General features: G+C 40.8%; 1 protein-coding gene across 1 annotated transcript in view; it reads left to right on the top strand.

Moving 5' to 3' along the window:
• RELN (reelin) overlaps window positions 1-25,466 on the top strand; it is a gene marked incomplete at its 5' end in the record, with an annotated part of 297,323 nt that overhangs the window by 42,206 nt on the left and 229,651 nt on the right. Inside the window, one exon of the mRNA XM_082311058.1 lies at window positions 7,764-7,874. Coding sequence (XP_082167184.1) covers window positions 7,764-7,874 — 111 coding nt within the window. The remainder of the gene's footprint in view (window positions 1-7,763; window positions 7,875-25,466) is intronic.

The following is a 25,466-nucleotide window of genomic DNA, read 5'->3' on the forward strand; positions in this document are numbered from 1 at the left end:
ATATGTGTTACTATTTCTTAAAAATTCCTTCTTTTTTACTAATAATTTTCTGCATGCAATTAAGTGTATACAGTTTCTGTATTCTAGGAACAACACACACTCCACCAGTATTTTACAAATATATTTATCAGCACGCTATTTTGAATGCATACCTCTAAAACTCTACTTGAGTATAGATTGCTTGTCACTGCAGTGTCTAAACAGTGCACCTTTAAGGCATCAGAGCTTTGTTCTGTTTTTACTAGCAATTTCATCTGTAGTTGGCATTTCAGGGGTGATCTGGTATTTTAAGGATTTGGGCTTAGTATTATCTGTGCCCTGTGAGACAGCACTACGTGCCAGGATGGGTTTACACTTGGACCGCTTGTGTTTGGCGTCACATGATGGTAGCATAAAGCCATCGTTGCCTAAAAGAGGGGACCAACTTGGAAAGGGACAAAGAACATCTTCCACGGGTTGGTTCATCTTTTGCACAAACCCTTCCCAGCTTGCTTGGACTGCAGGTAATGAGTCCAGAAACCCACTCTGGGGGCACCACTTCATTTCTACTTTTAAAGCCATTGTGAGAAAAGCCAGAGAGGGAAAACTCAGAACAGAAGGAGCCCAGTGTGGGCTTTTGATCCGGTCATGTTAGCCAAGAGATGCTGAGGCACAGACAGCCATGGCATGTGCCCCTGCAGGAGCTCCTCATGCTCACTGGGCTGCTGTTCGCTCGTCCATCCCAGCTCCATCTCTGAGCCGGCAAGGCTGGTGCTGGGGGCAGTGTGAGACCTTACCGCGGGGTGACCTCTCACCAGTCCTGGTGGTGTGGTGGGAACGTGCTAATGGCAGAGCTGGCTCTGCTCTGCCTATTGCAATGAGCTGGTGCCCCTCTCGGCTGTGGGGAGAACGTGCAGCACCAGATGACAATTCTGTTACGAGGTGGTAGCACATTATATACCAGGTGTTTTTAAACAATACTTGTGACCACTTCCAGATGCTAGTCAGAGATGCTGTTTAGGAGAAGGTGTGTTAGCCTTGGTGTGCCTGTTGTCATCCTCCTGGCATGCCATGTGCCCAGTGCCTACAGGAGTGGCATGGGTAGAGTTTAACCAAACTCAGTATTTGCCAATGAGGCAACAGAAAATGAGACTCAGAGGATGGACTGTCTCTGTGCTGGTCTCCTGGGTGAATTTGTTCAGGAATGAGTATAAGGGAAGCCAGTGTTTGCACGCAAGCATGTGAGCTTGGGTGGTCCCAAGTATACTGCCTTTGGATTGCATTCCTACTGCTGGCTGTTTTAGGGAGCATTAAGTTCTGCCTGGCTCTGAATGTAGTGTAACGTTAATAGCCTTTGCTGTATTTGGTGTTAGTCTCCATTTCTTCTTGCAGTCTCCTGTGAAAGCCAAGACACTGTGAAGGAACAGAGGCCTCTCTGAACAGTGCCATTGCACACCTGACTTGCATTACTTAGAGACTGATCTGTTTTTTGAGGAGTCAAGCAAAAAACCAAATTACTTCAGTTTAAGTAATTTATGTCCTAGGAGGAAAGTTTCCAGCTATGGCTCAGGTGTGCAATGATGCAATATTACAGTATTATAAGGACCTGGCTTTGAACTTGAGAAGAACCTAAAAAAGATGCCTGTCCTTGCTTTGCAGGGAAGTCTCATTTTGGGAAGTTCGCTGTCTGTGGTGATCCCATTTCACAGACCAAACTTATTTTCTGTTTTCTTCATGGTATACAAAAGTGCACTTTTACACTGCTGCTATGTATCTTGACTCACATAAGCAGTATACAGGGCTCAAAAGATTTTTGCCGTTATTAATTCTTTCTTGAACTCTGGTAAATCTCCACTCATGCTGTTTCATGTCTCATAGCTGTATCTCTACTCATAGCTGTATCTCTACATGTAGTCCTTTTCCTTGCCTTAGAGTTTTTTAACTCGGTGTCATCAAGAGCAGCTGCAAATTCTGTGGAATATCTGTATATATCAGCCCTCTTGATGATATTTAGCTGATGCTAAAGAGCAGCCAAATTTGGTAAGACCTGTCAGTGGTAGGTATCTCCTGAGATGATCCCCTTCCTCCACCTGGCAGTTTTTCTGCCTTTGCAGTTTAGATGTGTTAACTGTACTACTCTGAATATTTTGAGTATCAGTCAAAATGCAGCTATCTTTTCAGAGAGTAAATCAGTACCTCAAGAGAATGTAAGGCAAATTTTATGCAATTACTTACACAGATTAATAGATTTCTATAATGTTATATATATATATATGTGTAGCATATAACACTGGAAACACAGTGAAAACGGTGTTCATAAGAACAGCATGAGTTTCTCAGAAATATCTGAAAATAACTGCAGTTCAAAACCCACTTTTTCTTTTCTATTATGCTGCTACCTCCACCTGTGGTATAATTTCAGCAGCATTCTTGCCAGCCTCCTTCTTCCTGACCCGCTTCTTCCTCGAGGCATGTCAGCTCCCGGCATCGCCGGAGGCACCGCTGTTCCTCATCCCACGGGAGGCACCAACTCCAGGGCTCTCGCAGAAACCTGTCGTGGGAAGTGCGAGGCATCTCCAAAGAAAGGCTGCTGCATCCCCTCCGTTCCCAAGGAAATAGCACCCAAAGCTCCCCGGAGACGCGTGGCGTTGGCAGGATGAGGCCAGCCTGCCTGCTCACTTAGCCGGTCTCTGTAGTGACTCTAGGCGAGCACAGCAGCGTGTATGTGCTGAGCGTGCAGGGAGTTGCAGTCAGCAACTTTCCATGGTTTTTTTGGTAGAAAATTGAACAGAACTGATGATTCTCAGAAATACAGTTGTTTCAAAAAAGTTTGTGACCACAGCCATTGTACAGAAAGAAGGGTAGGGCAAAGTGGCACCACATTCTACTTTTGTGGTATTTCACCAGCTCTGATAAGATTTTTTTTTTTTTTTTTTTTTTTATGGAGCCATTTCCTAGGCTTTTACAAAGTAAACTGAATTTATCCACCTAACCCATGGATTCATGGACAGGAAGGTTTCATATCCATCATGGAAATGCTGTTCACTTGATTCAGAAGGTGGAGTAAGAGACCATAGTGAGTTGCCATCTGGCTGTTGACCAGCACGTGAGGCTGACCTAAGCTTTGCTGTTGCCTGGTCTCAGTCCCTGGTCACTGTGTGAGTCCCTTGTACTGAACATCTCCTCCAGGGTTCCCAGGCCACAGCTGCACATACCATCTCCTCCTTTCCATCACCTTCGATCTACTGCTCTGCCCAGCCGTAGTCCCCTCTTGCCCATTCCTCCTCAGTTCTTCTTCTCCAAAAAGTCTCTCTTCCCCTATTCCCTGTATTGGTTCCAGCGTCACCACCTTCCCATCCCAGTTCAATCACTGTCCCCTTGCCCTCAGATCTGCTTTTGTGTCTCCTCGGTTTAAGTTATTGGGGATGGTGTTGGTCAAACTTTAAGAGCAACTTCGTTTTTGTGACATTTTGCAGCTTTTTGAAAAGTGAGATTCTGCTGAATTGATGTTTTCTCATCAGAAGGCTTAGACTTTTGATTAAGATCCCTTTCTTTCCAACCAGCAGACATGACTTTCTGCTTTAAAACACTGAGAAACTTCCCAGATAAAAACATCATTGGAACTGATACCTCCACGAAACACTTCTGCTTTAACAAAGCAGTATAGCTGGACTAAAATATATTTCATGGGACTTTTTTTCAGTGAGCTCTATTAGTCAGCGAGTGCTCTATGAGTGCTAAATGAGGACAGAATCTCCAGAAATATTTAGATGCTAAAAATGAAAATGTCTCTGAGCATGTGTGAACTCCTTTTTTTTTTTTTTTTTTTTTTCTTTTGTAATATATAAAAAAAATATGATTTGTCTAAACTTGGAGGACGGCTCTCACACTTCAGAGTGGAAGAGCTGCTGAAAGCAAAGGACACTGGAATTTTTCAGCCAGGGCAACACAACATTTTCCTCTAACCTCATCTCAGAAATGAACAAAGTGTTTTGACTGAAATTCCTTCCCCCTTAAATAATTAAATCAGTCTGAGGCAGACACCATGGAAAAAAAAAAAAAAACAACAACCACACAACAAACAAACAACCCAAAAAACCCCCAAACAAAAAACCAAACAAACTAAAAAGCCCAAGAGGGTGAAAATTGGCAAAGATCTCAGGAACTGAAAATAGAAAGAAATGTTGGGCAACTTTTAAAGTAGCTGTTATCAGCTTTGCCTCTAATATTTGCAGCGTGCTGTTGCCTGATCATAGGTTGTTCACAGTGCAGCCCTCCTGTATTTCTTGGGAAGATGTTCTCAGACCCTCTTGCTGGGCTATTTCAAGGCAGCTGAGGGCTTCCTACTTACATCTGTGCCGTGGGCTACCTGCTCCCACGGGCTCTTTCATAAGCTCCCTTGCCATCCCTAGTGTGAGTGGTGAGACAAGTCAACCCAGGGCTCCCCACTCGCCCCAGTGCAGCATCCAGAAGGGCTGGCCACGGGGTGCTGCTCTGTGGGGGTGGCAGGGTCTGGCATCCCCGCTGCCCAGCTGAGCAGTCCTCAGGGCTGGGAAGGGCTCCTCCCTCCTTCACTCACCCAAATTCTCCTCCCAAGGAAGGATGTTGTGGAGGATGGAGCAGAGCCCAGCTGGACATGTTGTAGATGAGACTCGCTGCTGTGTTGCCCACTGGGTGCCATGGGGCAGGTGGCAGGGCTGTGCCAGGGCCCCCCTTGCCTCCCCAGCACCGAGTACCCCATGTAGCTGTGCCCCTCCAGATGTTTTCCAAGGTTCAGGTGGGTCTTGGCTTCAGCCCTTGCTCCTGAAGTGCTGGATATTTGGCATCAACAGCATACAGCATGAGCCAGTGTAAAGGCAGAAACAAAGCCTGACGGAGGGGATCTCGGAGGAATCTTCTGGTTGCTGTTGGAAAGGGAAGCTGAGAGCCCTCAGTAACAAGCCCTAGTCCCAACATAAAATCATGGTCTTGTTGTCGGGCTGTGCATTAGCACAGCTTTCCTGTTCTTGGTCATTAACACTTGGCATGGCATGTGTTTTCTTTCATTTTATGGGAATTTGATGTATTTCACCACTGGGTAGAGAAAAAAATCATCACTGAGAATGTCATGATTAATTTTTTTCCTTTTGAAGAACTATGAAATTATTCTGAAATGTATGACACGTGTATAATAACAGCCTAGTGCTCTGTTTTTAAAAAATGTGCTAGAGGCGTTGTGCGGTTTCCCAGAGGCTTAATGAGGGAGCCATACTGTGTTGGAAATTTTTCAACAATAAAAATTCACCTATTACATGCTCATGTAAAATGAGGGTTGACAATCACACAAATATGTCCAAAATCAAATACAGGCATTGTAAAATATCACTTCTTTCCCAGAGAGAAACTGGTCACCTGTTCACAGTAGGATTTTGCATTATATCCTATTCAGTAAAGAATAAGATGCTTCCCCACAGGGAAACAAAATGGCAGCAAAGTACTGGCCCGGTGCCCTTCTATCAATGCTTTTCACTGACTGTTTTGCCAAGTCTTCAAAAATAACGCATAGGCATATTTTTTCAACATATGTTTTGCCTCTTTGTTGGTTTAAAAGCACAAAGGGAAGAAAAGGTTCTGCATTATTCGCCACTTCGTCATCAAACGCAGGAAGAATTCATTGTTTGCTTGTTTGATTTTCTTTTTCTCTCCATAATACTTTTTTATTTTTAAAAAATCTAGTCTCTTTTGCTGTTCTTGTAACATATAATCTCAGAAGTGGCCTTTTCTTAAAAATTGAGCATATGGCTCTGAACCTGCAGCTGCGTTCAGGGAAGTCTCTATTGCAAAACACTGAAATTTGGAGTCATGGGAGCAGAAAAGTTGGATTTGGGAATTATTCAGTATACTATTGAATAATCAAAGAAAGGAAGATAATTAAATATGAAGAGTTGAAGAATAAATTAAACATGGTAAATATTGCTCCTCTGCTCAGAACAAATTAAGCCACTGTCAATGTTTGCATGTTTTTTAGATATTTAATAGTAAGTTTAGGCCAATGTGTACCCCAGATGAAACACTGAACAACTGTTGGGATTAAAAAAAACCCCAACTGTTTCACTGCTGAATGTGTATCACCAGCGAACGTACTAGCAGTCACCTCGCAGTACCTTGCTGCTGTTCTGTGGCCAGTCACTGCCTCATGATGTTTCCAGCAAGGGAGAGCAATACGGGGAGGTAGAATGCGTTGTAGGGAGAGATCAGAGTTTATCAGCAATCCCTGTCAAGCACTGATCTCGGTGTGTTAAGAGGAGGGGAAAAAAGGATGAAAGAATGAAAGTAGAACCATCGTGGTGACTAAGGTCTTGATGCATCTTCAGTGTACGAGGCTACAAGTACTGAGACTGTTCTTCAGCAGGGAGATCTTTTTGTGTGGATCTCCTTGCAAGTTCTTCACCCTTCGTAATGCAGTTTAAAAAAAGAAAAAAAAGTCCTATATGGTAGGCCATAGATTTGCAATGCAGTTTATCCACATTTAAATCAATATGAGTTAAGATTGTAGAAAAGGATAACATTAAACAGACATTAGATGTAGATAAGGATGATATTAGACAGACAAAAGTGAGGAGAGAAAGAGAAGAAAATTTACCTCGTTGCAAAGCTATCATCTAATTAATTCATTTTTTGTAAAATTTCCTAGCTCTGATTTTCAATTCAGAGGTACGCAACCTAATGTTAGAATATTAAATCAAAAAAGAAATGGACAGGAGATTATTATGAAGTGAAGAAGGTTGCGTGCTGCTGTAGGATTAGAGAAGTCATTCTGGCCACAGAGGATATTGTGTTTATATAATGGGAAAAACCTAAACCTGTCACTTAATAATTTAGGTCTTTCCAAGATAGAACCACTGAAGCTTGTGATAGGTATACAGTGATACAATCTGAAAGATACTGAAGTAAAAATTAGTGTTTGCAAGAATAAATATTGCAATATTTGTCAGTTCTAATAAAGAATATACAGATTCCAGTGTTACTTGTAGATGCTATTTGAATTATTATTTTACTGTTGATATCTAAGAATCTCTCAAAAATATATTCATGAGTTATTTAAATACACATAATCTGTAATGACCCAGATGACCATATAACAAGTGTATAATACTATAACATGTATGATAACCATAATTTAGCACTCTGTTCAAGTCCAGAAATAACAATACAATAATCCCGGTTATTTCACTGCTTTTACTATATTCTAATGTCTTGAGAAATACTTACACGCCATAAATTTCAGTGTTACGTTTTACTAACTCATTGTGCGTTTAGTGTATAGCACAGTTTGCGCTTTTAGCAAAGGCGGCTTCCCAAGCAGAGGTGGCCACCACCACCCTTCTGATGTTCATTTCAGAGCCTGTTGTAATGCTCAATTTGTGTCTGATTCCTGCTGCAGATGATTACCAGTACATGACTTATGATTCATTTAGGAATAGAAGCTGAGTCAAACACCAACAAATGCCGGTCGTTTACCTGTAAACCAGTCAATTTTCTTTAAGCAAACCCTGAGGAACTTGTACAGCAGCAGGCTGAAACTTGGCATACACAGCTTGAATGCTGAACAAGTTGTTTGGGGAAATTACATGGGAAAGCCAATTTAAAGCCACTGAAGTGTCACAAATATTGGGGGAATTCAGATGAATTCACTGTACTGAATGATGGGATCTCATTCAAGTGCAAGAGTCTGCTCACAGAATGTGTATAGGATCTTAAATACTGCTTATAAATAATTACACATTTTATTTTTCTCATTTCAGTGACTATTTCGACAAGTACCTTCTTTGATGGCTTACTGGTAACGGGGCTCTACACCTCTACCAGTGTTCAGGCTTCCCCGAGCGTTGGTGGTTCCAGTGCTTTTGGATTTGGTAAGTCCAGTGTCATTTACATTCTGCAACCCAGGGTAACGAATACTTGGTTGTACAGAGGACATCAGTAACAACACAATTACTACACCAGGTTAATTTAGGCTGAGTAATCAACAATACATGGAAATCAGTGTGAGTCAATGAGATAAGGCAGTGGTGGCTTTTAGACAGCTTTTATTTCTTCCTCCACTTTCTTTGTCTTTGGTCAGCCTGGTACTGTTATACTGAATTATATGAATTTTAAGAGAGAAAAGCCTCAGCAACTGAACTGGTTAAAATAGCCACTTCTAAGTGGTGTGACATTCGGTATAAACTAAAGCATTTTGCCCAAGGTGTCTAACTGTTCTTGGGCTGAAAAACTGATTCCTTTCAGCTTATGTCAACCTATTTTTTCCGTTCACTTAACAATAGCATCTTCCTTAAAACCAGAATGGTGTTTAAGGTATTTTATATAACCAATTATTTTTCCATGCACGAAAAACAGAATTGTAGTAAAAGGGGTAGGACAGGTTTTGCAGGATTATTATATATTTCAAGTTCTGCTGTTGCATTCAGCAGTAGCAGCCAGGCCAGCTGTGCTAAGGACAAGCACTTTTGAAAAATCCCTGCTAAATTTGTGCAATTAATTTACAGCTATACCTTCTGCAGTTTGTTATTTGGTAGCATTTTTTATATCTCTACAGATAACTCTAAGAATTGTGTTCCTCCAATTGGAGGAACTCTGTGACCCCTAACAAGCAATCTGGGGTGAAGGTACAAAAATAGGTACCAGTCGTATGGGACACCAACTGCGCTGCACTTGCAGTAGCATGGTTAAATGTTTATTTGTCTGTTAAACTTCAGTACTTTCTTCATAATAATCTTTCATAGTAATTATCTCTGTTATAACGCATGTGGAACATGAGTGGCCTGGGCCTGTGAGTGCCATACAGCAGGCATACGTTTGCTGGTAAATGAAATAATGCAACATAAATAGCACATTATTTAAAACTGTATTGAGGAATAATTTGAGAAGGGCTTTGCCTCTGTGAATAGCGCCACCGATCAACCTCAAACCTTTTGCTCAGTCTTTCAAAGGAAGAGCACAGCTGCCACAGGTATTTCACGTCTTAGGTAAAATACACTGAAAGATCGACTTTTCTGGAAGCAGTAGTACTGCTGTTTCTCCTTTCCCACCATACTCTTTACAGGATGAACAGGATCTGGTGGAGTAAGTGAGAAGAAAAGCACTTATCAATGTGAAATTTTTGGGATGGTCAAGTTAATAGCAAGCTATTATCTTGCCATAAAACATGTGTTTGTATCATGTCATTGGGGAGATCATGGCCCTGTATGACAAACTCACTGGGCAAGGTATACAAGCCATTTTTAATCACATCTAAATATTTAAGAATGGAAATTAAGCAAAATTTTAAGAACCTAAATAGCTTTGTGCATTTACAAAGTCCGTCTCTATTTTTTCCTAAATTTGTATCTTCATCTGCAGAACAGGGCTGTTATAGTGGGTGTCTCACCAAGACAAATGTTAAAGTAATATGTGATGAGCGACAGGAAAAGAGACATGGCCTTTTTTAACTTGCCAAAGGTAATTTTCTAGCTTTTGATGTGTTACTGTGACCATTCAGTTGCTGATAAGATAATCAATGACTAAACTGGTGACACATGCATTCTGTGGACCAAAAGAAGAGCCAAGCCTACAGGTTGGGAAAATAGGGAAGCCAGAGAGATGCAAAAGCAGTCACGTGTGGTTGGAGCTACTTCATTTTGCTCGTCAATACAAATTCTCAAACATCATGCCCAGGGGAGGTCTGCTGCTCTGTCTCGAGCATGCCTCCATCCATGTCGGAGAAAAACTGCTGCCATCTATGACCTTTCTTTCCAACTTTCTGCAGGCAAACTGTAGGGTCAGTTGTGTTACAGTTGTTAGTTATGCAACATTTCAAATAAAAATCTTATTTTGCTGTTTTTCTTTGCTAGTTCCTAAGCTTGCATATATATTGAAAAAAAAAACAGTCGGAATGTTTCAAAAGAGCTGATGCTCTTGTGCAGTGTCTTTGCAGTCACAGTAAAAAGTTAAGAGTGAAGGAAAAATGGCAATGGCCTTTAAACAATTTTATATGAATATTAAATCAGTGATGTTCTGATGGCTCCCAGGACTGAGAACTACATAAATATTTCTGTTCTCTGCTCTGCAGTGAGAGATGAGAAGTCTGGCCTCTTCCAAAAAGCATTTAGCATGTGAATTATATGTTTTTTAAAACAATTTGGTAGTTTTAAAAATTAACAACATTTTAAAATCTACTATCTGCAGTAGGAAAAGAGAGTAGTGTCCACAGTATTTAATGTATTGTTTAGTAAAATAGTAAATGGGAATGGTATTTTTTCATTTTCTGAAGAAAACATAAAGCAAAAAGAAACCCTGGATCCATCTGTTGTGTCATCATTTCCAGTTAGCAAAGAAGTTGCTTCTCCTTTTCAGCAAGTAATGGTGATGTTCGGGTTAGATTTATCTTGCTGGAAATTATTTTTTTAAAAATGTTGAGGACTATGTCAGGTTCAGAGACCTCAATTCAAAGATTTATGTGGTTTATCATAGATTAGACAGGGCTGCCAAAGCTGGGCCTTTAAAACCTGAAGATAGCAATATTCTGAAATTGGGTTGATAGTCGTTGCTTACAGAGTGGGGAAGAATATTTTTTTTTTTTTCTCCCTTGCAATATTACCATTGAAATGCTCTTGTCTGCATCACACAGGAGGTCACGCTAGATTATCATAATCTTCCAGTCTGCCCCGACAATATGAAGTCTTCCCAACATACGCATATCTGTCTTTTGTGCCATACGTTACTGTGTTGTGGCTACATTTATCTTTTAATTACCCAGTTTAGGAAGTCACTTGATGGAGACACAATCATTGTCAGTTATCACAGCTAGATAACTGTGTCAAGAAGCTTTGAAGAAAAAAGATAAAATACGTTTGTGCTAACAGAGTTAATTCTAAGGGTTATGTTTTTTCTTTGTCAGTATATATTATGTAGCCAAAGAAATAGTTCCTCGTTTCCTCTGTGGGATTATACTGAAGTGAAACTTGCTGAAATTTTTATTTGGGAAACCTTCTAACAACTGTTTTAGGGAGAAATGAGAGAGCTTTTGGGGATAAAACTTAATAGTGGTCATAAATATTCATCTTTTGTCCCAAGCTGAACCATTGTCTGGGTAAACTAAAACTGTAAAGCTAAAATTAGAACTGGCATAAAACATAAATGTGTGCTTGAAACCTCACTAAGCAAGCTGTGAGGATCCTTTAGCAAAGAAATAATCCTTAAATTGAGCTTTTAAGATAGCATTTCTTTCTTTGTTAGATCCCATGATACAACAGATACCCTAAGCTGCAGCTCTCCAGTGTCATTTCCACCCTCCTTTCCTGATCAGCGCGGTGCCTACCTGGGACTCGCTTCCACGTCCTTCAGCGTTGCCTGCTGAAGGCTGAAGAGCAATCCCGCTCTTCATCACCCCCCTTCTCAAGCCACACTGATACCCCTCAGTGTCATTCACACCCCATCACTCTGGAGACGCATTTTGGATTCCTGTGGAATCTCTCCATCCCCATGTGTCCTTTCCTTCTGCTTTTGACTGTGAGGGTCCTTGTTCGTGTTTGACCTCTTTTCCATAGCTTGGGGCATCTGCTGGCCGTGCTCTGGGGTTTATCAGCCCACCAAGGCTACCCTCCCATACAGCCAGGATGTACATATGGTCATTTAGGTGCTCTCACTGCTTGACTTCTAAATATATGAGGAAAGTGGGAGACAGGAGTACTAAAAAAACACGTTAGAAAGCTACAAATGCATTGGTGGGTTTGATGGGAATGATGGCTTGCAAAAGAGATTAAGGTTAAATGGGTTTGGTGAGTGGTAGGGGTACCGGTCTGTAACTTGGGATAAGTAGGAAAATCCAGCTCAGCTCCTCCAAAGCCATGTGTGCTGGAAAGCAAGGAACGCAGTATCATTTCTGCAATTAAAGGAGAAGATTATAGCATAATCCCTCAGCAGCGATAAGGAGCGCTGTGTGCTAAGGACCTGAATCTGTCTCATTACATGGGATCGTCCCGGCTGACAGGCTGGCTGAGCAGACAGATGTGCTGGGCTATGCACATCAAAGCTTGCCTTTGACCTGCCAGTCACGCTGCATCTCCATGCATTCGGACTCTTCCCAAAGGTTTCCGGCTCCCCAGTAGATTTTCACATCATGCGCACATGACGTTATTTAAGTTTGGTGTAATTAGTTTCTTACAAACTACACTGGAAAATGTAAGCATTTATAGTTAAGCCCCCAAAACCCTGATTTCCCTAATTTTATGCAAAATTGTAATTACTACACTGATGTTTACCTTTTAATAAATGTGGAATAAACAAGTAATTCCATGATGATATTTGTATATGCATTAGCCTTTCAACCTAAATTGAAAAGGTCCTTTTGAAAGTTGATAGGCTCTATTATGGTAGAGACAGTGGATTCAAAGCTCTCATTACACTGCAAAGTGTTGCCACAGGCCTAATTGGCTAACAGAAAATTTTTGGTTTATTTTTTATGTAGGTTTATACAACTTGTAATTTACTATCTTTTAAAACAGATGTCTCCTTTCTACTGTGAGGTCATAAACTGCTGGTGAATTTTAGGTTTTATTTAACTCTGTGGGCTACTTTATAAGAATCTGTGAGAATGATGTTACCTGGAAACGTTTTAGTGCCTGAACAGGGGAACTGCATCTGCTAGAAAGAAAAAAATGGAATATGAAAGATGATCTTGCAATCTTTCCTCTTTTGCAACTCTTTGTTTCTATACCGTGAAGGTGATCATACCTACTGTAAGTAATACATTGAGCATCTGGGATTTAAAAAAAAAATTGAGTAGTTACAAATATTCCTTAAAATATGGTGGACAATAAATTTCCTAGAGGAAATCCTGGGAAGAGCAATCTCCAGAAATAATTTACTTGGCATTACATTTTATCTTATGTTCTTTTCTTTTTAAGTTATTCTGTTGCCTTTTGACAAAATTAAGGCAGCCTTTACAAAATCCTTTGCTTGGTATTTTGGTTACATATATGTTTGCACAGCAGACCAAAACCAAAAATCCTTTTCAATTTATAGGTGAAGAATTGTTTTGATCTGGCTCTGAATGAGCTGGGAATTGGGGAAGAGGACAGAAGTAGTTCCCTGGTCCTGTGTTCCCCCTTGGCTTACAGGTCACAAGCAGTCTTAGGGCAGAGTGACTGTAGGGGGGTGTCATTGGTGATGCTGCTGGTTTCATGCCCAGAGGAAGAAGGGCAAAGGGGGTGCCTGGGTGGCTGAAGGGCACCCACAGCGTCGTCTCCAAGAGAGTACTGCAAAAAATGCTCTGGTCGTGCTCCTCGGCTCTGCTGGTGCATCGGTCTGGACCGAGTGTTGGAGGCATCCGAGGCTCCCGCTGCTCCTGGATGGGGCATGTGGTTTCGAGCCTTCAGGGGCTTGGTTTTGGCATCAGTTTATGCTCAAACACTGATGGTTCTGGGGTAATGTTTTGCTTTCAGATTTTGACAGATAAAGGGAAAATATCTCCCACTAACATTGTGAGATGGAAAAAGGCCAACTGTTGGATTTTTCTTGTTAGGTGAGCCTATAAAATTGATCCCTCCTGCTCAGCCTTTGCCTCTCCATGCTTGTTCACAGCTTTAAAAAGTAAGGAATAATTGGTAAATGTCAGCTCTTAAAAAAAAGTTTCCAGCTATGTACATGCTACCGCTCTTGAAGTGCAGTTTTGTAACTTACTGAAATTGCTGTAGATCCCTAGTTTACTTTGTGACAAGCCAAATGGGCTCCAGGACCCTCCCTTCACACCGGAGATATTTGCCAGAAACCAAACAGATGGTAAACTAGGAAGAAATGACCCTCGGCATTCTCATTAGAACAGTTGGGGAAATTTTAATAGGCCCCCATTTGCCTTGTGCTGTATCTAATACCCTTTGAACTGCCACTTTTTTTTTTTTGTTTGTTTGTTACAAGTCAACTACTGCCATGTATATTTTAATAGGGATTATCAAATACAATTTGCCTAGAAGATGTACCAGCCCTCCGCTGCTAATTAGCAAAGTTTAAATAATCACCGAGTTCTGGAATAATTGGAAAGAAACACTGTTTTTCCTGCCAATGCATAATTACCAATTAACAGGAAGATAAAATATCTGTATAGCAGTCATATCTTGGAGAATTTGTTAACAGTCAATTAAATAGTGAGTTGGTGCCAAACTGACATTGGTCAAGAAAGTTTACATTTGAGTTTAGTTTTGAGATACTCCCCCCTGCAAATGGTATGTAGCGAAACCATAATGATGATAAAACTTTCAAAGTTTGTGTGTCACAATGTTTAATTACTACTTAAATGTGTTTATGGCCAAAAGCTGACCATTTCTACAAGTGGTTGACTATCACGTGCGCTTTATGGAAAGGGTTTCAGCTTTATTAACACAACATCTTTTCGTTATCATGGCATAGGCAGTAATTACCCATGCTTACCCAACAAGGAGCTGTGTCCTCAAGTATTTTACTGGCTGAGGAGGAAAATTCCGCACATGTAACTGGGTAAGGCAATGCCCCAAGGTTGGAGAAACAAGCTAAGCAGAGAGGGAACCTACACAGAAAATACTTAAACTGTCCTAGTTTGAGTTGAGTTTGACCCAGTCCCATCACCCTGAATGGTTGCACCCACGTCTGCAAGTACACTTGTACTTGTCAAGTTTACCCTAACCCCCTGCCATGGCAGCAGCAGCTCTTGGACATCAAAATCCAATTTTGCCTAATCTGCTGAGAAGCCCTGAGTTACTCCACAATTTAACATTCATAAAAGTGAGTGATGGTGTCTGCTCCATAATTTATTTCAAATGTCTTTGGAGCGTTATGAAGATGACAGTAAAATAACTCGAGCTTTTAACCTTTCAAATATACCGGTAGCTCCTGCTAGTATCCGTGCAGTCAAGGTTGAAAAGGAGAATGAACCTCTGTAGAAGTGTGGCACAAGTAACGTTGCTTTTATTTGTGAGCTTTGAATAGCGGGTGCAGGTGGGTGTTTAATGCTACAGGCAACACTTAATGCTTTGCAGATGAGATGAGAGGTGGTCACTGCGTTGGAGATGCAGAGGAACGTTTTCCAGTGCGGCAGTGCTTGTAAAGGGGCCCCTGGAGTTTTTAAACAAGAAAATGCCTTTAGAGACAGCTTTACATAGCCACAATCAAAGTGCTAATTGATGTGTTGGGGCCAATTTTGGTTCAATTTAGCAAGTGCATTTATTCAGTAGTGATGTTTTTCGGGTCTTATATACATCTGTTTTTCTCCCCTGGGTGGCCAGAAAATGGTATGGGGAAAAGTTAGAGCATCATTGAATTTTAATGTGATTTTTTTAATTGCTTTGTAATTTTTAGTAAAATACATGTAGTAAAAAACTGATGTAAAACTTTGTGAAGTGATCAGATCAGTTTTTTTGCTATCTCATACCTCTGAGAGGATTCTGATCCCAATAAGGTATGGATCTCATTAAAAATATATTAGGAGATTAAAATATTCATTGTGACATGCTGGTAATTTTTATCTATCTAATACTTACTGAAAGTAGTAAGTAACACTTTTTGAAGTGTGCAAATTGTAGGTCATTTTAATAAAGGAGAATAATGTTTATATATACACACCACCCCATATATACACATATGTATTTGTTCCTCACTCTCGTTTTTTTCATCCTAATTTCAAATGCCATGTTCAACTGGTGCACTTTGAATGCTATTAACCAGCATATTCCAAATTTTTACTTTTTGTAAAAAATGTATACAGCGGGGCTTGTGGCATTATCTCCATTTTACCAACAGTAAATGAAAAACAATGATTACAGACCAAAAGTATTCTACAAGTTTGGTATCTGCTTTAAGATGGCTGTGAGCTGACTTTCAGAGATGCTGAGCACTGTGTAGCAATTTGTATGTTGAAAAGGCCCTGTTAATGCCGGTGTGGGTTGAGCGTGCTCAGCCCTTCCACATACGTGTCAAAATTGGGATCTAGGAAATGAGATAGACCTCAATGGTGACCACGTGGAAAAATTTGGTGCAAGTGAACAGTTTTTAGAGCTTCTGGGCATGGGACAAGGGTAGAGCCCAGCTGCCCTGTGCACCTCTTGGTACCCTGGGCTTCCTGAGGCATCGCATCGACCTGCCTCTTCCCTGGGGCTCCTCCATCCCTGCACTGAGGCACAGCTCCATGCAGAGTACAGCATCTAACTCGTTCATTAAGGATCCTGCACTGTTTTCCCAAAACTTAAATCACACCTAAACCCCAGTGTAGGTACACTTCAAGCCTCTGAATCTTGGGGATCGAATCAGCTTGCCTGCTCTCAAGAGTAACTCCAGAAATACAAAGTTTCCTCGGCTACCTTATAAGCTTGTAGGTGACCTGGAGTGGAGACCTTGACATTTTCTACCTAAATTCTGCTGTGACCAAGAGACAGGCAAGTAGCCCCAACATAACTGCTAGAACCTGATATTCCAGGTTCACTTGAGTTCTCTTACACGGCACTGAATTCAGTAAAAAACAGACAAACAAAAGACAGTTGGAAGAGAAGGACATGGCAGGCAACCAGATACATAGAGTTGGTCTGATCATTTTCTTGCGTAATAGATTAGCAATTAAAATAGTTGTAGAGTCTGAGGCCTTGAACTGCCCACTCTTCTACCCCAGGAGGGACGGAAGGGAGTAGCCAGGGAGTGAGCCATGTTCCTCTCATTGATTCTCCATGGTGCCCTCTGTGCGTGGGGAAAGGCGTGGAAGTTTGCCAAGCTGTGTGCTCTCACTGAAATGTTACCTTAAAATCCATCTTCTCTTTTTTTATGGGTAAATCACTCCTGTTTGACATCAATTAGAGAAATGTCAATGTGTGACTCAATTATTTTTTTATTATTATTTTATTTTCTTATTTGTTCACCAGTTAGATCGTGATCTCTAAAGCAAGGACTTCTTTATTATTCTGTACAGACATGCTGGCACAATAAAACTCTATCTTTAAATGTTCATGACTTATTATAATATGGATAATAGTGCATAAAAGTCAAGGAAAAACAAATTAAGCCTTCATTGATTGCAGCAACAATAACAAAATACTTACCCCTCTAAAAGACGTTGTCATTGTGCTTTGAGAGCTACATTCAGCTGGATTGACAGGCTGAAGTTGCATGGTAATTTCTAGTAACAGAGAGGTATCTTTAATAAAGTAGGAAAAAAGGCCCTCATCTAGAAATTTATGACCATCTTAAAATTGCATTCTGTGTGTGTATGCCTCAAGAATATATTAAGCAAATGTTCCCATGGCTGCATGAACTTCACACTGCCAATGTGTCTGCCTGCATCGCTGCTTGTCCCGAGCCTCCTTCTGCGATGCTTGATTGTCATGTGTTGTGCTGCGACAGTCAGTCGGAGTCCCCTCTCCCCAACTCTCCCGTTGTGCCAGGCCTATTATTTTCCCTGCATTTTGTGTTTATCAGGATGCAATCGCATATTCAAGCTGAAATTACTGGGCTCTTGGACTTCATCAATTAAGATGCATTGAAGCCTCTTGCAAATGTGGAATGATATTGGGAAACGGTTATTATTGTAATTTCGAAGACAAGTTTGTAAACTAATTTCTGGCATATTATGACAAACAAATGTTGTGATCAGACTGCTTCCCCCATATCTGCCAATTTGTTATATTTCGAAGTGGAGTTGATTATATGTGGTGAAAAATCAGGCTTACAGAAAAATGGAGCTCAAGAGCCCTCTGTTAAGATCCTGATCATCACCTGTCCTACCAGTTGATTTCACTGTTTGCTTGTCTGTTATCAGTGTTGTGACTGAAAATCATTTGTGTGTTTTCAGAGATGGTTCACAAGAAAAAATCTGCTCCAGGTCTTGTAAAATGAATAATGTCATTTTCAAGAATGTACCAACGAAAGTGAATTTCTGTTCATAGGGAATGATTGGTATGGTTGCATTTTTATCAGATGCTAAAATACATGAACAAGGCTACCAAGCCCATGTTGCTGTGCGGCGTGGTGGGTGCACAGGGGGAAGGGCAGAGACCCTCCGCGCTGCTCCCGCTCAGCTATCGCCGGCAGTGTTGGCAGGTGGAGAGAAGAAGGGATTATGCCTTTGCATGGGCACAAGGTCATGCTCACAGTTTATGCTACAGCAAAAAGAGGTTTTTACTAATTATGGTATTTTGCTGAGGTTAGAAAATTTGAGGTTAGATTGAGGTGAACATTGTTAAGTTACTAAAAGGCACTTGTTCATATGTGAGCATCACCTTGCAAGAGCCCGAGTCAGTCCTAAAGTGATTTCAGTCCAGTCATCCTTGCCACAAAATCCTCGGAAAGAAAAAGTGCAGTCCTTCACCTGAAGTCCTTACTCCCCGGGGTAGGGTTGTTCCTCAGTTCTGCTCAGCTGGATTTTATTACTGAATGAAATCCATTATTCCAGGGTGATCATGTCAATCCAGGCATGACTTGGCACCTTATTTTATAAAGTTCTTGAAAGTGAAGGAGAAAGAATGATGATATTTAATTTCTTTAACAAAAGATATGTGTTCATATTTTATTAGTTTATCTGCTGCTTGAGTTTAATTATTTCTGGTGACCTACTGGACCTACTGTCCAGAACACTGACTTTTGCTTCTGAAAAGAAAGAAAAAATGCCTTTAGTTCAAAACTATAACTTCAAGATATTAAAATCTTTAAACCAGGATTTTTTTGTATTTATCAAATGAATCAATATGTTGTAATTCTTGCCTCATTTCAACCCATAGGAAAAATAATACAATTATTAAAATTGGTGCAGTTTGTAACCAAAGCAATTGTCTTTTCATAAGCCTAAGCTTGAGCTGGTTGAATGCTTGAAGGAAATAAACCTTCAGGAGAAATCCAGGTGATACACAAGGACAATATCCAGCCTCACTGCAGGAAAGTAAAGTAGCTTTACAGCTGTGTGAGAATGTGGTTGGGTTTGTTTTGTGGTGTTTTTTTTTTGTTTGTTTGTTTTTTTTTTTGTCTTTTTTTTGTCAGATAACATCAGATTAAATAGCTGAATGGTGAAAGACCTCATGGCGTTTTGGGAAGATGTGACATTGGTCAAAGCGCCCTAGTTGAGTTCTAGTTTATTTAAATAAAAGTATTTAAATAATTACTTGATGACACTATGGTGGCAGTATTACAGGAAGCAATGAAACATTTTACATAGCAGATTATTAATAGAGTCAGTATTTTTCTCCTCTGACACTCTGAGATTTGCTATATGTCTGTTTCTGGATAAACAACTGACACAAATATTTTGTGACACTAGAGTCATACTCCAGTCATATGGCATCACAGTCACCTTGACGTTCTCTGACATGCTGGAAAGATGATGTAATTATTAGAAGGCTGAATCAATAAATGCTGACAGCATTAGCTGTTAAGATGAGGAATATGAGAATTAATGAAGTCTAGATTAAAAAAAAAAAAGTCTTTAAGAGCTGTTTTATCCTGCAAGTCTTAATTTTTAGAAAGATTAAGTTTAAATTTTTAATTTTGATGTGAATAGTGAATTTTTTGAAATATCCCATCTGCTTGCTCAGCACATATATACATTCAGCTCATTATTTTCTACCTGTAAATTAAACTTTACTATTTTTAGATTCCATAATAAAGGTCTTGGTAGAGATTTCTCCTTGTTAACTACCTACTTAAATTTATCACTGAACATGTAATATCACAGGCACTAGTGACCACTCAGTAGTCATAACTCACTCAAACCGGCAGCTTTGTGATAACCTTTGCTTAAGGAGGGCAAAGATGTAACGAACTCTTTAAATAATCTTCAGTCATAATCTGCCAAGAGTTCAACCAAAATAAACCGGGATATGCTTCAGCTGCAGTTTTCCCTGAGACTATCAGAGAGGTGTATGCCACCTTCTAATTGAAGTTTGGCTAAAGATTTAGCGTGCATACGGAAGAACTTATCAAATATGTGTGATAATCTAAAGGACTTCTTGCTTAGCATGGAACAAATAAGTGTTTATTTATTCTCCACTGAAGTACACCGAGCAGGATATGTAAAAATCAAGAACATTTTCTCTCCTGAGAAATATTTCTGAGGAATTTAGTTACTGAATTTTTCACATTTTTAAAACCAGGAACGTTTAGGGTTTTCTTCCGTGTTTTACTCCTAGATGGATCTCCTCAGCCTGTTTCTGAGGATCCTTTCATTAGGTGCTTCGCTGTTGCTGTGTGTAACGCGGGGAGCCTGGGCGCTGGCTGAGGCGCTGCCGCAGGAGCGCTCCCCCGCCCAGGGAGGCCGCGGCTTTCAACATGGCGACCACCGCCCTTTCCCGCCTTCTGTGCGCCGCCGTGCCCCCAGGCACGTGCACCCCTCGGCAGGGGGAGCGGAGGGCGGGGCCTATCGGTCGACAGACAGGGCCCGCAGCCAATGAGGCGCCTCGGCTCGGAGAAGCCTCTGGATCATGGCCAATGATGGCCACGGCTCAGATCCGACCGAGGGTATAAATAGGGCGGCCGCCGCAGCCCCACCGTCTCAGGGCAGGCGGGCCGTGCGCGAAGCCTCTCCCCGCGGGGTGGGGCGCCGCCTGAGGAACTTCCCGGGATGGGGCGCCCTCACCTCCTTCGGGTGAGTGATTTCTTCTGGGCGTCCTCGAGTGAGCCCTCACCCCGCCGGGGTGAGCGATTGCACCCTCTGGGTACCCACGGGAGGGAGAGAGTCCCCCCCGCGTGAGTGAGTGTGCGCACGTTGGGTCGTCATTCTCGTGTGTACTGACGTGTAGTAACAACACCCTGACTGACACCTCGAACCTGTTATGTGTGAAATGTTACTGGAGTGTTGATAGATTTCAGTTTGCCCCTGTTTCTCACTGGTTTCCATCACGTGGTTTTCATTGTTTTGTGCAATAAAGTTGTTCGAGTTTGTCCTTAGATTCCATTAGTCTTAGTGTACCTCCGTGACAGGCGTTCACACACAGACGTGCCTTCACGTGCCCCCTTTTCCAGGGACTGACACTGAAATGCAAAGTACTTCTGAAGATGTAATGTTCTGACACTAGCTGTTGTTCATCTAGAGGAATTTTGAAGACGTCTGTCGTATTCAGTTACGGCAGGGGGTCATGGCGAGCAGCTGAGCTGGTCCCCCGGGCTTCCTTCCTGCGCTGGGAAAGAGGCCGGCACTTTGGGGGCATAGGTCGCCTTACCCTGCAGTAGCCATCTGAGCTAGTCAGATGACCTGTCTCCAAAAATACTGATTTCTTCATGCTGATTTTAGTAGGAACCAAGGTGAGTAGCTAGCTCTGGACTCAGCACAAAAAATTATGGATCACATTTGCGTCTTTATTTGATGGAACAATGTAAGACTATAAAACAGAGAAAGCATGGGGAATGCAAATGCTGCAATGACAACTATACACTGTTACAATATGGCGTCAGTCACGTTATTAATTGTTAAACTAGCTAGGGGGCAATTTTGTGGGGAAAAAGGAAATGTGAAGGGAGCTGTAGCTATGCTTGGTGGGGAGGATAGAACACGTACAAGGTACATACTGTTCTTCAGGGTAAATGGAGCAATGTGTTGGTGAGCTGATTAACCACTGAAGCAATAGGGTTAAACTGGACTGTTCCTGAAGCTTTGTGAGTCTGCGGTTACATAGATACGCTCAAGGAAGACGTTGTAGTCACTTCATATGGAAAAAAGCTAGATTCAGTGAACTCATAGGGGTGGGACAGGTTGGTTCAGAGAGGCTGAGGGACTTCGTAAAGTAGAACTCTGTGTTACATAGGATCTTGATTGAATAGCACATGAAGCATTTTAAATATAATTGATTGGGATGTTCCTTAGAAAACTAGCTTTTAAGATCATAACTGTCATTATAAGAGATTTATAAAGTTTCTAAGAAGTGTGCAATATTCCACAGGAAAAAAACTGTTTACTTCAAGCAGGTTATGAGAATGTTAAAAGTTTAATACAGAGAAGTCAGTGGCATAGTGTCTCTGGCCCATAGCAGAGGACTTCCACCTGGTAAACTTACTTTAATTAATATCCAAAGCATAAATTTACAAACCAGCCGGAAGAAATGGACTATGGTGTTTGTCCTTTAAGTAAAATGCTAACAAAACTCTGACTCTCTAGTAAGAGCCCTTCCTGTTCCTTCCCCAAAGGCGAGGTAAGGTCAGCTTACAACTGGTTAATTTTCTTTGGCTTTTCTGTGACTGAGCTTTATAACATCAACATTTGTCAGTAAAACATGGAGATTTACATTGTGTATTTATGAAAAATGACTTAGGAAACTTTGGTATAGTTCCAACTTAGATTTATTTGAGTGTAAAGCAATCATCAAAGTACAGATTTTTACACTTAAGAAGGAAATACAGAATTTTGTCTTATGAGATAAACTATTTGCAAAAGAAAATGTTGGAGCTTGTATGAATTCCTGATCTCTTCCTTTCCATCCTTGTCTTTAGGAAGGTGGATACTGCCTAATTACAATCCCAAGCAAAAATGTCACCATAAAGAGATTTAAAAATGCTAGCTGGGCCAGGATGCATGTTCACACATCTCAGAGTAGGAATATCCACTGCAGCCCCCTTATGCTCAGTCTAGAGCCAGATTCAGCTGCCCATACCTGGGCACCTGGATCAAGTCGAGGTTCCCTCAGCCATTGCTTAGCTTCCAGCACCTGCCAGAGGAGGACATCATGGGTCCCCATTAGGTCGTGTATCTTCTGGATGCCTCAAGCATCTCAGGTGTCATTAGACATCACTGTGCAGTTGATGCAGCCGGTGACATGTAGGGAATTAGTGTCCTAAGGCAGACAGGTGTCCTGCATCCTGGGCTGATCACATCTCCACTGGCTGCAGGGAGCTGAGACCCCTCACTCACACTCAGGCACGTCTGTATTGTCTCTGTCTGGTGCTGAGTCCTACCGTGGCTTTTCTCCTTCAGAGACTCAGGGTATTGTCTGGTTTTGGTAACAAACCACTTCGTAGTTCAGCCTTGGGAATAGCTGAAGTGCAGCTATGGTTTCCTTTAAGCATAGCTTAAAAATTACAGGAAGCAACTTTTTTTTATTTAATAAGTAAATTAATTTAAGTGAAATTCTATTTAATGTCACCTTGCTGGCACAGGATAAGAAAGAGGAGGAAAGGTTACTGTTAACGCAATCTGGTTTTACGCTGGCTGTGGAATTTGTGCTATTGCAAACCCTCTGAAGTGCTTTCTCAAAAACTGGTGTAGAAGAGTCTCGCCAGGACAAGTGGCTTTTCATGCGTTGTTTTATTGACTCACATTTGATGGTTTCCCATGTGTATTTAAAGGCTGAATTCCAGTCCCTAGTGAATGACTCGGAAAGCCTTTAATTTTCAACTGAATTCATTTGCAATTTCCAACAGAGGCATCTGCTAACCGGTTATGAGAGGGTCCAAGTTCTTGAGTCCTACCTATTGTAATCTTGTGGCATGCTTTATTTTGAGCCTTCTCTGCTTATCCTAGATATTTCTTCATAAATGAGTGAAATGAAATATAAATAGCTTCAAAAAACAATGCCAGTTATTTAAAAAATCCCACTCATGTATCAAAACGTGTTAAAAACTCATTCAACTAGTGCTCGCTTTTATGAATCACAGTCTAACACAAGACTATGTCTTTATTTTCATTGTCTGTTTTAACTGACAAAAATTTTCTTCATTTTACTAGTAAAAGAAAATGTACAGTATTCCCTCTACTTTATTCATCACAAAACAAAATGAAACATCGTGAAGGCAACTAGTTGTACCAGAGAAAAAACATGAACTCTGGAACTGATAAAAATGGGATACTGTCAAGTGGATATTTTCAGGGGAAATAATCGTAGGCACGGTTTTGTGAGTTCCACAAGCCACATGAACAAAATATCTCTTTTCGCAAAAATTCAGTAATAATTCTAAACGCAGAGGAACTTGCACTTTAACATTAAATCCTCATCCATTTTATTTGCAGTTTGTTTCTTGAGGCTTTTTTTTTTTAATATAGTTCTAGAGTTTTCAGAATAGCAAAGTGAGGAACTATCAATCTAATTAGAGCAGCCATGGCATTCAAGAAAGCAAAAACTGATAGCATGGTAGGAAGCTATAAGTAGTTTAAAAATTCTAATCAAGGGAAAATAGCTTAGAGTCTTCATAAGCAGATTTTGTAATTTTTGTGCCCTGAGGACAAAAAATAAATCTGAAGTGTTTCAGGAAGCCAATGTAATGAAGTGACGTTTTTTAAAAAACTGAGTTTTTTTGGAGGAAAATACATGATCATACTGCAGCTAGATTGCTATTAAAGTAAAGCACTACTTCACTACTTCATATGCAACAAGAAAGGTACCTGCAGCAATATTTATTTAATTGAGTCAGACAACATTAAGTTGAACTACTGTTAATAAATGGTCACCTGACTTTTAGTGGCTGGAGCAGTGCTTCCTACTCCTGTGAAGTACAAGAGAAATAGTGAATATTTGTTTGATATCCAGGTAATTCGTATTTCTGGCAGCCTGATCTAAATGCTACCTATTTGTATGTGAACTTTGGTACGAGTCCATTTAACCATGACATTTTCAGTGTAATTTGAGCTTTGCTTTGAAAAGAATAAAGGAATGATTAGTACAAGTTTCTAAAAGTGAAATTCTGACATTGACAGAGAGCCTGCTGCTTCTAAGAAGATCTAATTTTCTTTTTTTTTGAGAGAAGATGTTAGTAAGATACTAACTTCAGGGCTTGGTCACAATTTAAGCTCGATGTTTCTTTCAGCAGTCCCTGCAGTTTGGGGGTGGTTCGCCCATTTTGACGCCTGACCCCTGTGGTGCCGGTGAACTGTCCCCAGGAGGGGACCTTTCAGTTTGGCTCTGGTCCCCGGTGCTGCAGGAGCCATGACAATGATGCTGTAGCTTGAATGTCTGTGGATTTAAGCTCTATCTTAAAGCTGGTTAGACTCATTTATCTCCCAAATTCCTATTGCAAAATTGTTTCAATGCTTCATTTGCCTAGTGATTAAAAAGGACCTAAATTACAGTAAGTTTATTCAAGTCCAGTTTCCACCCTTTGTTCTTATACCATGATTGTCCTTTGGCTTAAACAGCTCCTTTACAACCCTGTTATATTTAGCGATAGCAGTCATCCTCTCACTAAACAAGACAAGCTTTTTCTGTCTCCTTTTATGACATATTTTACATTCTTCTCATCATCCTAGTAGTCCTTCTCTGCAGCTGCTCCAGCCTAAGTTAATCTTTTTTGAACACAAACGTTCATAATTACGCACAATAATTGAAGTGATGTCTTAGCAATGCTTTACCAGTACCATACTAATACTCCCACCATTGTTACTAGAAATAATTGAGCTGATACATTCTAGGGCAGTGTTTGCCTTTTTTCACGTTGGTAGCTCATTGTCAGACTGTGATTGACTAATGTGGATTGAGCTTTCTCCTTGGTCGTTTCTAGCTTATAGCTGAAAGTATTCTTGTTATTATCTAAAGTGCATGACCTTA

Source organism: Platalea leucorodia (genome assembly GCF_965183815.1).
Source record: "Platalea leucorodia genome assembly, chromosome: 4".
Taxonomy (NCBI): Eukaryota; Metazoa; Chordata; class Aves; order Pelecaniformes; family Threskiornithidae; genus Platalea; species Platalea leucorodia.